The sequence below is a fragment of the Mesoplodon mirus genome (genome assembly GCF_964341445.2).
Source record: "Mesoplodon mirus genome assembly, chromosome: 2".
NCBI lineage: Eukaryota > Metazoa > Chordata > Mammalia > Artiodactyla > Ziphiidae > Mesoplodon > Mesoplodon mirus.
In genome coordinates, this window is record NC_138977.1 from 4,238,191 (window position 1) to 4,253,099 (window position 14,909).

The 14,909-nt window shown below is 40.4% G+C and overlaps 1 protein-coding gene across 5 annotated transcripts in view; it reads left to right on the forward strand.

Moving 5' to 3' along the window:
- Positions 1-10,284, forward strand: part of SH3D19 (SH3 domain containing 19) — a 171,740-nt gene extending 161,456 nt beyond the window's left edge. For 2 of the 5 annotated variants that reach the window (XM_082611161.1, XM_082611163.1), the window contains exons 17-21: positions 99-301; positions 1,117-1,169; positions 3,895-4,081; positions 4,722-4,822; positions 8,226-10,283. In XM_082611161.1, coding sequence (XP_082467287.1) covers positions 99-301; positions 1,117-1,169; positions 3,895-4,081; positions 4,722-4,822; positions 8,226-8,342 — 661 coding nt within the window. In that variant the 3' untranslated portion in view covers positions 8,343-10,283. Of the gene's footprint in view, positions 1-98; positions 302-1,116; positions 1,170-3,894; positions 4,082-4,721; positions 4,823-8,225 lie in introns of all 5 variants that reach the window. The other 3 variants (XM_082611159.1, XM_082611160.1, XM_082611162.1) reach the window with 3 other exon arrangements.
- Positions 10,285-14,909: the final 4,625 nt, after the last annotated feature.

The window sequence follows — 14,909 nt, forward strand, 5'->3', positions numbered from 1 at the left end:
ACAGAGAATATTTATTGAAAGACTAAATGAAGGTTTTAAGGCATTTTGAAAGTTAGTACTCTCTAGTTTAACCCACAAATGTGGTCTTCTTTCTTCAGAGGCCCAAGATGTGTTGCTCGATTTGAGTATATTGGAGACCAGAAGGATGAGTTAAGTTTCTCAGAGGGAGAAATTATTCTTCTTAAAGAGTATGTGAATGACGAGTGGGCAAGAGGAGAACTTCGAGAGAGATCTGGGATCTTCCCCCTTAACTTTGTGGAACTCATTGAGGATCATCCCACCTCTGGTGCAAATGTTTCAAGTGAGTACAGAGAATATGGTGTTTTTTTTAGAAAGTTTTTTTTTTTTTTTAAGATGATGTTGGGGGTAGGAGTTTATTAATTAATTTATTTTTGCTGTGTTGGGTCTTCATTTCTGTGCAAGGGCTTTCTCTAGTTGTGGCAAGTGGGGGCCACTCTTCATCACGGTGCGCAGGCCTCTCTCTATAGCGGCCTCTCTTGTGGAGCACGGGCTCCAGACGCGCAGGCTCAGCGGCCATGTCTCACGGGCCCAGCTGCTCCGCAGCATGTGGGATCTTCCCGGACCGGGGCACGAACCCGTGTCCCCTGCATTAGCAGGCAGACTCTCAACCACTGCGCCACCAGGGAAGCCTGAGAATATGGTTTTTTATTATGTCCTATCCTAATTCAAATAAACCGGATAGTAGGTTAATTCTTAAGTTGCATAATAAGCCATATTGCCATCTTTTTTAAGGTAGAAGGAAAAATGATTTTTAAATGGTAAACATCATTATTGGGATAGTCACTGTTGTGGCAGTCTCTCAAAGAGCTGGTTTTGGTGTTTTAGGTGATTAGTGGTGGCTTCATATTAGAAATAGCAGGAAAAAACTCACTGACTTTCAAACGGAAATGGCCTATAGCGTATAACTAATGTGTATCCTCCTTCACCTTACAGTAAAGGAAACAAATCCGGAGAGGGTAGTGCCGGGCAAAGTTCTATAGCCCGTACATGAAGAGACTGATATGGAATCCCAGACTTTTCACTCTCCCCCTGCAGTTTTTCTCCAATACTATGTGGTCTTTACAGCTGAAGTTTTGACATTTTTTTTAAATACAGGCACAAAGGTACCACCGAAAACCAAAAATGAAGATTCTGGTGCAAATTATCAGGTAGGCTGCTTGAACAGATAACTGTAGTGAAAGCCAAGTTTTATCTCTGGGAGGACTATTAAAATCATAATTATCAAAAGAAAATGTTATAAATCATTTTGGTTTTCTTTTTATTTATTTATTTATTTATTTATTTTTGGCAGCGTTGGGTCTTTGTTGTTGTGTGCGGGCTTTCTCTAGTTGCAGAGAGTGGCGGCTACTCTTTGTTGCAGTGCGTGGGCTTCTCATTGCGGTGGCTTCTCTTGTTGCGGAGCACAGGCTCTAGGCACACTGGCTTCAGTAGCTGTGGCATGCGGGCTCAGTAGTTGTGGCTCGTGGGCTCTAGAGTGCAGGCTCAGTAGTTGTGGCACACGGGCCTAGTTGCTCTGGGGCATGTGGGATCTTCCCGGACCAGGGCTTGAACCCGCGTCCCCTGCATTGGCAGGCGGACTCTTAACCACTTTTTAATTCATGTAGCAAATATTTGAAGTAAATAGATGATTAATATCATTATTGCATATAGTGCTCGTACAAATGAGTTAGAAAGACATGCAAACCCTGATAAAAAAACAAGGAAAGAGATATTATTAGAATATTCATGAAAGAGATACTATAAGTGGCTGATATTAAAAAAGTATTTAACCTTATAGTAAACAAAGAAATGCCTTGTAAAGAGACAATACCATTTAACGTATCTAGTTAATGAAGATTCAATACAACTCAACAGTAAATAAGTAATTATAAGTATGTGAATGTTAAAACAGAGAACGTACAGATTATTGTTATCATTATTTTTATTTCTCACCCTAAGAAAAGAATGAAAAATGAGACAAGGTTTTAGTCACAAAGATGGTCATGGTGGTGTTATTGTAACAAGAAAAAATTGGAAATAACCTAAATATGATCATTATCGGGAGAATGTTCTGAGGCCATTAAAAACTAGATTTGTAAAATAAATGGCATGGGAGGAAAACATGTATTATAGGGAAGTTGAATATATAGCATAAAAAAGACTATGAGGAAATGTGTTTGTTACCATTCAGTTGCCCTTAGGTAGTGAGATTATAGGTGGTTGGGTGTTTTTCCCATTCTTCGTATATTTCCAAACTGCCAAATGTTTAGGAACATTTGTATTATTTTTATAATGGGAGAGAGAAAAAAATGGATTAAAATTCTTACACTGTATAACATGGCTTCAGAAGTGTTTAAACTGAATAGGAATGTGGGTGACTTCCCATTGTTTTTTCTGACATATTTTAGAAGAGTGAGCCTGATGGGGTCATTGTTAGTCAAAATGTCAGTGGTAATTAGGCTGTGTGTCTCTCAATTCTTTCATCTTCCCCCCACTGCTAAAGTCAAACAGGAAAGAAAGGGACTACAGTTCTCCAAAAGGAAATGTTCACATGGTTCCCTGTATTCCTTGGGAGTGACAAGTACCGTTCTTTAGGGTTGGTTACCCAAGTACAGGAACAAGGCAGTAGGGTTAGGGGTTTTTGTTTAATTTTTTGTTTTTCTTTCAAGCCATCAGTTGATGAGAACTCAAGATGTACCAGGCACTGTGCTAAGCATTCTACACGCATTACTTCATTTGATCCCCAAAGCAACCGTAAGATGAAGCTGAGGCTCAGAGTAGAGAAGCTTCTTGCCCAGTGTCAGCTAGGAGGTGGCAGACCTGACTGGCGGGCTCCAAGCCTCTGCTCTTAGTGTTATCCTTGCCTCTCTGCTTGGGCTTCTTCAACATAGGGCTCCCATCGTGACTTGGCAGTGATGCCTCTTCACAGGGCAGAACCTTCTTCTGATGTGTTTGCAGTAAAAGCATTCCTGTTGGAGCATTCCGTCACACTAGCCCAGCATATCTGGGTGATTATCCTGCCAGCCTTGGAGCTAACTATACCTCATAAAATTAAAAGTGTAGGGACTTCTCTGGTGGCACAGTGGTTAAGAATCTGCCTGCCAATGCAGGGGACACGGGTTCAATCCCTGGTCTGGGAAGATCCCACATGCCGTGGAGCAACTAAGCCCGTGCGCCACAACTACGGAAGCCTGCGTGCTCTAGGGCCCGCGTGCTGCAACTACTGAAGCCTGAGCTCCTAGAGCCCATGCGCTGCAACGAGAAGCTACCGCAATGAGAAGCCCGTGCACTTAAACGAAGAGTAGCCCCTGCTCACTGCAACTAGAGAAAGCCCGCGTGCAGCAACAAAGACCCAATGCAGCCAAAACAAACAAACAAAAAATTAAAAGTGTGAACTAATGAAGTCCTGTGCCATGGAATCTGATAGCCTCTGAACCATGTAGAGATCTGGGAATTAACAGACTGCCCATTCTAATCCTTCCTAATTTAGATAAAGAAGAACCTCACTGAAAATTATATGCTTTGCCAGAATGTTTTCATAGTGTCATAAATACTATACACAAATATTGCAAGCTTTTATCTAATTTTAGTGTAACTAATGTCATAGAAAATAATTAGAAAAAATTTTTACTTAAGCATTATATAGCCCTTGAAAGCAGAAAGTCACAAATTTTATCACATCTGTCATTTAGAATTCTATTTTAAGAAAAAAGTTATTGGAAACTTTTATTTCTGAAACTCAATAGTGACATAAGGTATTGAGTGATTTAAAGTGGCCTTCAGGCTTTGAAATCTTATGACCCCTTAGCTTTTTTTCCACCACTTTTTAAGCTTTGTAGAAATTAATCTCAAATAAAATCTCACATTTCTTACCAAACTTCTGATTTGTAACAGGAGAACAGTCTTTCTGCGGAATGGTGCGAAGCTCTTCACAGTTTCACAGCGGAGACCAGTGACGACTTGTCCTTCAAGAGGGGAGACCAGATCCTGATCGTGGACCGTGTGGACTCCGACTGGTACAAGGGCAGACTGCGCGACAGGGAGGGCATCTTCCCCGCAGTCTTCGTGCGGCCCTGCCCAGGTGCGACAGCTGCAAGGAAGGCCCTTACCCTCTAAGGGGAGCGTGAGACCTTTGAAATGATACATATTCCGTTTCCCTCTGGCCATGTTCAATTTAAGTTGTTTGCCAACATTCGCAAGTTGATTCATGAAGTTATGCACACTTTCTTCATATAATTTGTTGAAGTTATGGGGAAAAAAGATTTTAAAATGCCTTCAATTAATAATGGCTAGGGCTTCCCTAGTGGCGCAGTGGTTGAGAATCCGCCTGCCAATGCAGGCGATACAGGTTCGTGCCCCGGTCCGGGAAGATCCCACATGCCGCCAAGCGACTGGGCCCGTGAGCCATGGCCGCTAAGCCTGCGCATCCGGAGCGTGTGCTCCGCAATGGGAGAGGCCACAACAGTGAGAGGCCCGCGTACCGCAAAAAAAAAAAATAATAAATAATAATAATGGCTAATTTTGTCTCCTAAATATTAATATATTTTGTATAACTTTTTTCCTGCTAAGACAGCATCTTTCATCTTTTTTGCAAGTTAAGTAAATTCAAAATTAATTGAAAGTATTATGTCCTGGGAATGACAAGGGGGTTTCTTAAAATGTTCGACTTGTGTTTTAGTCCAATGTCTTTCTATATATTTGAATTTTTGGTGTCTTCACAGCTGAGGCTAATAAAAGTATGGCTGCTTTAGCACTGAAGGAGAGGAAGGCCAAAGCCTTGTATGATTTCCATGGAGAGAATGAAGATGAGCTTTCCTTCAAGGTCAGAATGTGTATCTTTTTGTAATTGTATTAAGCAGCTATAAATTTTGAAATGTCTTCCACTGAAGGGTGGAACGTTTGGGTGGAGTATTGATCATTAGTCAAGAATGAACAGATCTCAGACCCTCATTCTAAAGGATGAGATTAGAGAAAGTGAATAGGGCAAATGTAAATTATCAGCAAGGCATTTAGGTACTTAAAGAAAGCCTTACTGATATCCATAGCACCACAGTCGTCTACCAAATTCCTTATTCCTTGGCCTTATAACGTGTGACCTCACTAATGTTGGAGGTTTCATTGGTAGCCCTAGTAAAGGATGATCCTCTACATGGCCCTTGCAGCCTGCTCCTGTCATGTCTTTGAAACCAGTGGAGAAATCAGGTGGCACCGACTACAGCTGGCCTCTGCAGCAGTGCCTCATAAGACACCGGAGTCTTGTCCACAAAGACACTGACTAGACTTTAGGGAAATGATCCCAAAAGGTTAAGGTACTTTGCGGAAGTTTTTTTTTAGAAGCCTAAAATCTAATCTTAATCTTACTTCATCAAGGAAGTACCATTTATTTTTTTAAAGTAAAAAGAATACTTCCATGACCCTGTTTCCACAGTCCACAGTTCGACCATGGTCAGAGGAAAGCACCCAGGGTAGTACTTTGGGATTGGGCCAGAGGAAGGAGGGTGGCTTTAGTAAGTCATTGCTGTCAGAAGAGCCTGTGTCAGACAGTGGGAAATTCTCCATTATCGGAGATACTCAGAGGCAGGGATGCCACAGAAGGAATTAAAGTATCCAGGAGTGATTGGACAAGATGAGACTTAAGACAGTGGGTACCCAAACAAAGTTTTCACCTGTCTACAACAAAATGAGGAAAACAGTGATATTGGGTATGTGCAGGCTTTAGGGGAGCCATGGACAAGGGCTAATGCCTAGATATATCAGGTTGCTAACTTTTCTATTTTGTGATAGTTTTATTCTGAGAATTTCTTCTTTTTCATATTAAAATGTTACTTGTTATAAAATGTTATTAGTAAATGATTTAGATTTCTTATGCAAAATTATAATTGATAACCCTGTATCCGTTTCTTTTTAATTTCTTGGCCCATAAAATCCAAATGTTTGGAAACTTGCCCTAGTCCTTGTCAATCTTGAGAGTCGGTGGCTCAAAATTAATTCCTTTTATCTTTACATAAAATGTTACTGCAAGTGAACACTCTGGATTCAGACTTTTTGGATATTATTTTGGCCTTCATTTAGGTTATGTCAATGTAACAGAATTCACAGTATCATCCAGAAAATAGGTTGTCTTCATTTTACAAATGCCTGGCTGTAAGCAAGATAGTTCTAGAGTTTTTTAGTTAAGGGATTCTGCGCCACTTTCAGTTGTTGATCGTTAATATTTTATTAAATATCCACAGAATATTAGTAAATAAAACTTTTTTTAAATTGTCCTAGCCCTCAGAAAACTGACATGGTATGTATGTATGGACCAGAGCTAAGAAAAAGAGTTTTAGTCAGTGATTATGTTATAGTTTAGGAAGTGGAAGGAACTCACTTGTAACAGAAACTTTGAATGCCAGAATTTTTAGATTTTAGCGAGGTAGATTAATGACATAGGATACTCAGCATTTTCCCTTAAGAAAGGCCTTAAATCAAACCAGTTTTCCAAAGGGCAATGTCCTAGGGCTACAAATAAATCCATTTAGCCTGATAAAGATATTCTTAAAAGTAGCCAGGGTCATCTTGGACCATTATAGAATCCTAAACCCAGATTCTAAGCAACAGTTAGAAACCATAAAGAACAAAATAGTTTCAGGAGATAACAGATGAAGACATAATTTTTGAAACAGGAATTATAATTCATACTCGAATAAGATACAGAACCCCTTTGACTAACCTGATGAGGATAAATCATGTGCTGAGTCAGGGTGAAGCTCTTTAAGACAGGAAAGAATGCAAATTTGATATTGAGGCCGTGGAGGAATGGAATAAACCAAATGGTAGAGGAGAATACCATTATGTGGAAGAATAAATATAGAGTACAAAGTGCTCAGGATGTTGAGAAAAAGCAATTGCGGTAAAAACCTTTCTAAGTAAAAAGGTCTACTGTAAAATGTGGTGACCTCATGCCTAACAGTTAGCAATACAGGCCCTGGAATCACACTAGATTTGAATTCCGTCTCTACCACTAACTAGACATGCGACACTGAGCAAGTCACGTAATCTGACCTTCAGTTTCCTTTTCTTTAAAATAGGGGAATCTAGGGGCCTCCCTGGTGGCGCAGTGGTTGAGAGTCCGCCTGCCGATGCAGGGGATACGGGTTCGTGCCCCGGTCTGGGAGGATCCCATATGCCGCGGAGCGGCTGGGCCCGTGAGCCGTGGCCGCTGGGCCTGCGCATCCGGAGCCTGTGCTCCGCAACGGGAGAGGCCACAACAGTGAGAGGCCCGCATACAGCAAAAAAAAGAAAAAAAAAAAAAAAATAGGGAAATCTATAAAAATATTTCTCAAAAATGGGGATAATAATAGTACCCACTTCTAGGACTGTGTTGTTGTTGAAATGAATTTCCACTATTCTTAGTTTGTTAAAAAATAAAATAAATGAGTTAATTCCCATGAAGTACACAGAAAAGGACAAGGCATACAGTAAACATGTGGCTCGCTCCCTCATCTTCAGGTCTTTGCTTAAGTGTCACCTGGCTGCCCTAATGAGATGGCAGCCTACACTTTCTCTCCTCCTCTGCTGGCTTATTCATCTCCCAACTCTAGAATAAGGTCTTTACTCTTTGCTGTATCCATAGTGCCCAGAATAGTGTCTGACACATAGTGGGTACTCAATAAATAATTGTTAGATGGGGGAAAAAATTTTTATATACATGATAGCTGGTATTTTTATTTATTAAAGAATTTTAGATTAAGAGTGGTGAATTTGGGGGGCACAAAATACAACCAGGAAGATAAAAGTGCAACAAGGGTGACAATGGCAAAGGAATGCGCTCTGGGAAAAAGAGCATACAAGCTAATGGCATCATTAGGGTTAGATCATCTTTGTGGTACATTGTTTAATCCTCTCAGCAAGGGCTTCCCTGGTGGCGCAGTGGTTGAGAGTCTGCCTGCCGATGCAGGGGACACGGGTTCGTGCCCCGGTCTGGGAGGATCCCACATGCCGTGGAGCAGCTGGGCCCGTGAGCCATGGCCGCTGGGCCTGCGCGTCCGGAGCCTGTGCTCCGCAACGGGGGAGGCCACAGCAGTGAGAGGCCCGCATACGGCAAAAAAAAAAAAAACCTCTCAGCAAATCAAGATAAATGAGTTATATAAAGAGGAGATGTACATGCCTCTCCAGGTGGGCTGCTTACCATGCTTATCCTCAATAGAAACTAATAATTATTTTCAATTCCTGTCTTCTTACAGGCTGGAGACATAATAACAGAGCTGGAATCTGTAGATGATGACTGGATGAGTGGAGAATTGATGGGAAAATCTGGAATATTTCCCAGAACCTACATTCAGGTTTTACAAGTTGGCTAAAGGTGAAGCTTGACTGTGTTCCTTGGCACAAGAACTCACTTGAACTATCACTTTGACTATCAGATATGTTTTTGCACTATTTTTTTAAACTGAAAGAAATCTCTATGCTGTACATGGTATACTAGAATTTTCTGAAAGCAGAAAACATCTGATTTTGTAGTTAGCTTTCATTCACAGTAGAAACGTGCGCATGGAAACCCATGAGCACATTTCTACCAAGGAGGACATCAAGCAGGATTAGCAAGGCAGGCAGACCCTTCCCCCGGGAGAGCGTCTGGTGACAGGGCAGCAGGAGGACACTTAGAAGTTGCACTTGGACCTCTGTGTTCATCAGCACAAGTAAATTAACTGTGCTTCTTCGTTTTCTACTTTAGTTGTAAAAGAGGACACTTGTTATTCTACATGCTGTACCTATCAGGCCATGGTTGGTAACCTAAATTTCATTATTGATATTCAAATTAATTCTAACAGCTTGAGCGCATTATCCTTATTATTGGAGCAAAGCCTTGCTCCAGGAGAGGGTAGTTCACTGACTGGTGGGAGCCTTTGTGAGCACATGGTGAATCAGCTCAGTCACCACATGCTCCTGTGGTAGCAGGTGTTTCCCCTTTGTCCCAGTGTTTGAAAGGGGTTGAAATTTGATGTATCTTAGTCAAAAGAACCAAAACCATCCTGAAATGCCTTGCTAATATAACTAACCCTTCCACATACCTACAGTACTTAATTTCTTTCCTCTGTGTATACTTTATGTTAACAGGGTTATTATAAGCACATTTTCTGAATCTGCAGTCATTCTTTTGACAATTACTGGTACCCAAAGAAAAATTCATTTTCTTTGAGTTACCCCAGTAATACATAAAACTGTCTTGTTATAGTGGTACATTATGAATCACATATATCTCAGAATACAGAGCAACTCTTAAGATGGAAAACAATGCCAAACCCCCAGCTTATTCTTCCAAATATAATCAGAGTGAAAAATAATCTGAGAGAATCTGAAGGCTGATACTTTTGGGGTTGTTTTCTTTTTTCTCCAGCTCTTCCCTGCAGTTATTAGAGTAAATAAAAAACCACTTTCCTGCTATCCATTGTTATGCATTCCAGGCTTAAGATAAAAGTGGTTCCTTGCAACACTGAATCAATTACAGTTTATGGGCTAAAGCCAAATAGGTCGAAGACAATCTTCTGATCAATGGAATAGAGTTTCATTGGAAATGGAAAACACTTTCCCAACTATGTTCATAACTTTCTTCCATTTTTGAGAAGAGTTTCATATGCTGGGCCATTTTTTAGCTTTTGTATTTGTTTCCACTGTCTGAATTCAAAGTTAGGCAGTAAGTGGTGAAACCATCATGTGAAAACCCGGGGGGGGGGGTTCTGTCAGGGAGGAGATATTTACTCTGTCTTTGATTAAAGTTCATTTCCCAGTATATGGTTAAAATTGATTTTGGAATATGGGAGCTGTTTGTTCTACATGTTTTGGGCAAAGAGAACAGTATAAAGAAAACTGGTCAACTTTCACTCAAGTTATTTCATAAGAAATGGATGGCTTAAAGCATATTATCCCAACGAAATTCCTATTTGCAGCAAGCTTGTGTACAACAGCGGGAAAGTGAGAAGTGGGGGGTGGTGTCTGGGATAGGACATGAGGTGTGTTTCTTTGCCTGTGTAATTTTAACGTCCTGTATCGAAGATCATGAAAACTTCGCTTTACTGGAGAAAACTATTCCTTTTCAGTTGTGGCCTGTCAGCAGAATGGTAAGTGCAATAGTTGTAAATCTACCTGGCACTGTAATAAACCGGACTGAACGTTTCAAGGTCCTTTTCTCATATGTATCAGACTGAGGCTTTTGAGAACGGAGTTGCTATCTTATCTTTGTATCTCCAGGCCTTTGCACCATATAGGCTCAATAGAGGTTTTTTGGTTGGTTGACTGGTTGGCTGGCTGGCTAACTTTCATATAATAGCGATACTATCTTGGATCCAATATCTTTCCTCTTTATTAACAAAAATCTTTATTGAAAGAAAATTTGCAGTTTTTTGTCTTCCACTCCGTCATGCTACATTTTTTGCTTGCCATTTATTACCTACTCAACTGACAAGAAGTAAAAATGTAGCATGGTGTAGGTTTTTCATAGGTACTTTTTTTTAAATTAATTAATTTTATTTTTAGCTGCGTTGGGTCTTCATTGCTGTGCCCGGGCTTTCTCTAGTTCCAGCAAGCAGGGGCTACTGTTCGTTGTGGTGCACGGGCTTCTCATTGCGGTGGCTTCTCTTGTTGCGGAGCACAGGCTCTAGGTGCGCAGGCTTCAGTAGTTGTGGCTCGTGGGCTCCAGAGCGCAGGCTCAGTAGTTGTGGCGCACGGGCTTAGTTGCTCTGTGGCATGTGGATCTTCCTGGACAGGGATCAAACCCGTGTCCCTTGCATTGGCAGGCGGATTCTTAACCACTGCATCACCAGGGAAGCCCCTTCATAGGTACTTTCTTATTCTGTATATTGACTAAACATGATTTTTATACTCAGTGAATTTCATAGTGAAGAAATAGAAATGTATTCTTGTTCCTTGCAGGAATTTTAGTTGAAAACCTAATGTTGTCCATCCAATCCTCCTCAAACTAGAATCTCCAAATCCTTTTTCTTTGGTGGGTTAAAACTAGAGAAGTCATTTAATATATTATTCTTACCCCTTTGAACACTAAAAGACAGCAGATTTCTTTAAAAGATGCCCTTGCTTATATGGCTGTCATTTGTGCTCATGGAAATCACAGGTTTTTAATAGTCTGAAACATTCATAATGAAAAAAAAATCAGTACATTTATCAAAATTTTAGAAATGGCATTTGAAAATAACAAAATATATTTTTCTATAGGGTTTGTTATGTATCAGTGGTCTTTTTTTTTTTTTTTTTTTTTCTGTATGCGGGCCTCTCACTGTTGTGGCCTCTCCTGATTGCAGAGCACAGGCTCCGGACGCACAGGCTCAGCGGCCATGGCTCACGGGCCCAGCCGCTCCACGGCATGTGGGATGTTCGCAGACCGGGGCATGAACCCGTGTCCCCTGCATCGGCAGGCAGACTGTCAACCACTGCGCCACCAGGGAAGCCCCATCAGTACTCTTAACAATAATTGTTTATAGTTTTTGTTCAGCTTCTTAAGCTTAGATAAATATACACAGAGAAATAGTGATGATATAGGCTAATTATAAGGGGATATTTGGTATAATCATTAATGGTTTATTCTTTTTAATTAATGACAGATGTACATGGACCATATAATTCATAATTCAGTGCCATTTTGAATGCCATTTTAAACGAATGCTTAACAGTGAATTTTTCAGAACTAAACAGGAAATCATTTTCTAACCTACTCCTTTTTATTTCACTGTAGTTACGGGCGGGGGGGCGGGGGAATACAAAGCCTAACTCAGAACAACACCACCATCTAGGGGCCTTTCACCTAACTGCAACCTCATCCTGTTAAACCACAGAAAAGTCTGAGGATCAGAGCTCAACCTGCAGAGGTTAAATCATTTGCCTAAGGTCATAAAGGTATGGCAAAGCTAAAGCAAAACCTAGCTCTACTAATTCCCGATTCAGTACTTTTTATATTTGTTTTGCTGAAGTGATACATTTCTCTTTAACAGTTAAACAAGCAGAACTGATTTGTTTTATTGTAAAAAGTTGTAACTTCTCAAATATAATAGCTATGATTAGAATGAATTGCAGAGAACAAAGCCTTGAATTTATTCAAGAAGAAAAGAAGGGGCTTCCCTGGTGGTGCAGTGGTTAAGAATCTGCCTGCCAATGCAGGGGACGTGGGTTTAAGCCCTGGTCTGGGAAGATCCCACATGCCGCAGAGCAACTAAGCCCGTGCACCACAACTACTGAGCCTGCAAGCCTACAGCCGGTGCGCCACAAGAGAAGCCACCGCAATGAGAAACACACGCACAGCAACAAAGAGTAGCCGCCGCTCACTGCAACTAGAGAAAGCCCGTGTGCAGCAACAAAGACCCAACACAGCCAAAAATATATTTAAAAAAAAAAAAGTCAATTTAAAAAAAAGAAGATTCGTGCTTGGCTTCTCAGTTTTATATAGGCAATTCATACTGATGTTACCTAGAAACTCAAACATGGACTGATCCATTAATGGGGATTCCTTTTTTAGTTTAATAGGAAATAATCTGAATGCTTGGAACATCAGATCTTGAAAAGATCTGTCTCTACAGAGCTGTGCTCTTGGCAACAGCAAAGCAATCAATCTTAAACTGAGGTTTTCATACACATGTAGCACAAAACATTATTTTAGTATTTTGGAGTCTAATAGATCAATCAGTTCAACTACTTACACCAATAAATTGCTATTTCAGAGTCTGGGACACATTTTGGATTTTTAAAGGAATCGTAATTGTATGTACACCATGGACTGTTTATTTATCTACAGATACTACAAATTAGGCAATAACTCAATGAAACTTTTTTCAGGCAAAGTAATGACTCAAATTCATTATTCAGAAAAGGAGACTTACCTGCCAGTTACCTGTCCTCTTTTAACAGGAATTGACTGACAATCTCTTAATACAAAAATATTGGCCCACATTTAGTTCTTTACAGTTAAAATAAAGAAACAACTACATTTATCTCTCCAATCATACCCAGGTTTTTAATAGATGATTGACAGAGCTCAGACTCAAAGGATCACTGAGGCCCACCACATTGTTTTTCAGGCCCCCATGTGGCCAGCAGCTTTAGAGCAGAATTGTTAATTCACAAGAGCCTTAGAGATGTGGCTAACTCTTCAGTGCAGTACTATGCCTAAGATTATGCTAGGGAAAACAGTGGTGTCTTCTCTTTAGACATATAGAACATCAAAGCTTTTAAAAGATAACTGTGGTGATGAATAAAGTATCCGATTATTCTGTACATCCAGAGCACTCTAGGGAAGATGAATGCGGGGGAGCAGGCAGAGGCCTGCATCCTTGCTGGCCAGAGGGGCCTGGCTGGGCTATGAAAAAGCCTGGTTGTCCACTGCAATGAGGGAATTGGGGGCAAGGTCAGAGAGCAACAGAAAACAGGGCACCAAGACACTGTGCATCTGTAATACTACCTACCAACTATGCATGTGTGTCAGGCTATCCCTGCTGGATGAGAATAGATGGCCTCTATATCATATTCTATTTGAGAGATACACATTCACAAATAGAGCTGCTGAGCAGACTCCTCACACTGATGTTCCCCACAAAGCCAGGACCCAAATCACTCAAGCTGGTGATCAGCTGCAGAAAGTAAGCTTTTTTTCTTTAGTATTTAGCAATAAGGACTACTACCATCAGGCCTGAACTTGCCTCCTCCCACAGATACACCAAAATTACAACTACTTACAGAGCAACTATCTATGCAGACAACCTAAAGACTAGCAGAAAAGATTTTCCACAACTAAAGACATAAAGAAGGAATCCAACAAGATGGGTATGAGGGGTGTAGACTCAGTATAGTCAGGACCCACACCCTGGGTTGATGACCCACAAACAGGAGGAATATCACAATCATAGGCCGGAAGGGAGTGGCACGATATATTCAAAGTGATGAAAAGAAAACCCCTACAACCAAGCATGCTCTACCGAGCAAGGTTCTCATTCACATTTGAAGGAGAGAGAAACTTTTACAGACAAGCAAAAGCCAAGAGTTCAGCACAACTAAACCAGCTTTACAAGAAATGTTAAAGGGACTTCTCTAAGTAGAAAAGGCCACAACTAGAAAATGAAAATTATGAAGGGAAAAATCTCATCAGTAAAGGCAAAACAGTGAAGGTAGTAGATCAGCACTTACAAAGCTAGTAGAAAGATTAAAAGACAAAAGTAGAAAAATCATCTATATCCATAATAAGTAGTTAGGGATACACAAAACAAAAACACGTAAAATATGACATCAAAAACATTAAATGTGGTGGGGAGTAAAAATGTAGGGTGGTTAGAATGTGTTCAAACATAAGAGATCATAAATTTATGCACACACATACACACCTCGTGGTAACCACAAACGAAAAACCTAAAATAGATACACATACACAAAAGAGAAAGGAATGCAAACATAACAGTAAATACAGTCATCAAATCACAATTGAAGAGAGCAAAACAAGGAACAAAAAAGAACTACAAAAACAACCCCAAAACAATTAACAGAATGGCAGTAAGTACATATCCATCAATAATTACATTAAATGTAAGTGAACTAAATGTTCCAACCAAGAGACAGAGTGGCTGATTAGATTTTTTTAAACTCAAAAAAATAAAACACATATATATGCTGCCTACAAGAGACTCACTTCAGGGACTTCCCTGCTTAGGGCTCTGCACTTCCACTGCAGGGGGCACAGGTTTGATCCCTGGTCAGGAGACTAAGATCCTGCATACTGTGTGGCACAGCCAAAAAAACAGACTCACTTCATGTCTAAAGACACACAGACTGAAAGTGAAGGGATGAAAAAAGATTCTGTGCAAATGAAAAGAAAGCTGGGGGAGCAATACTTACATCAGACAAAATAGACTTCAAAACAAAGACTGTAACAAGAG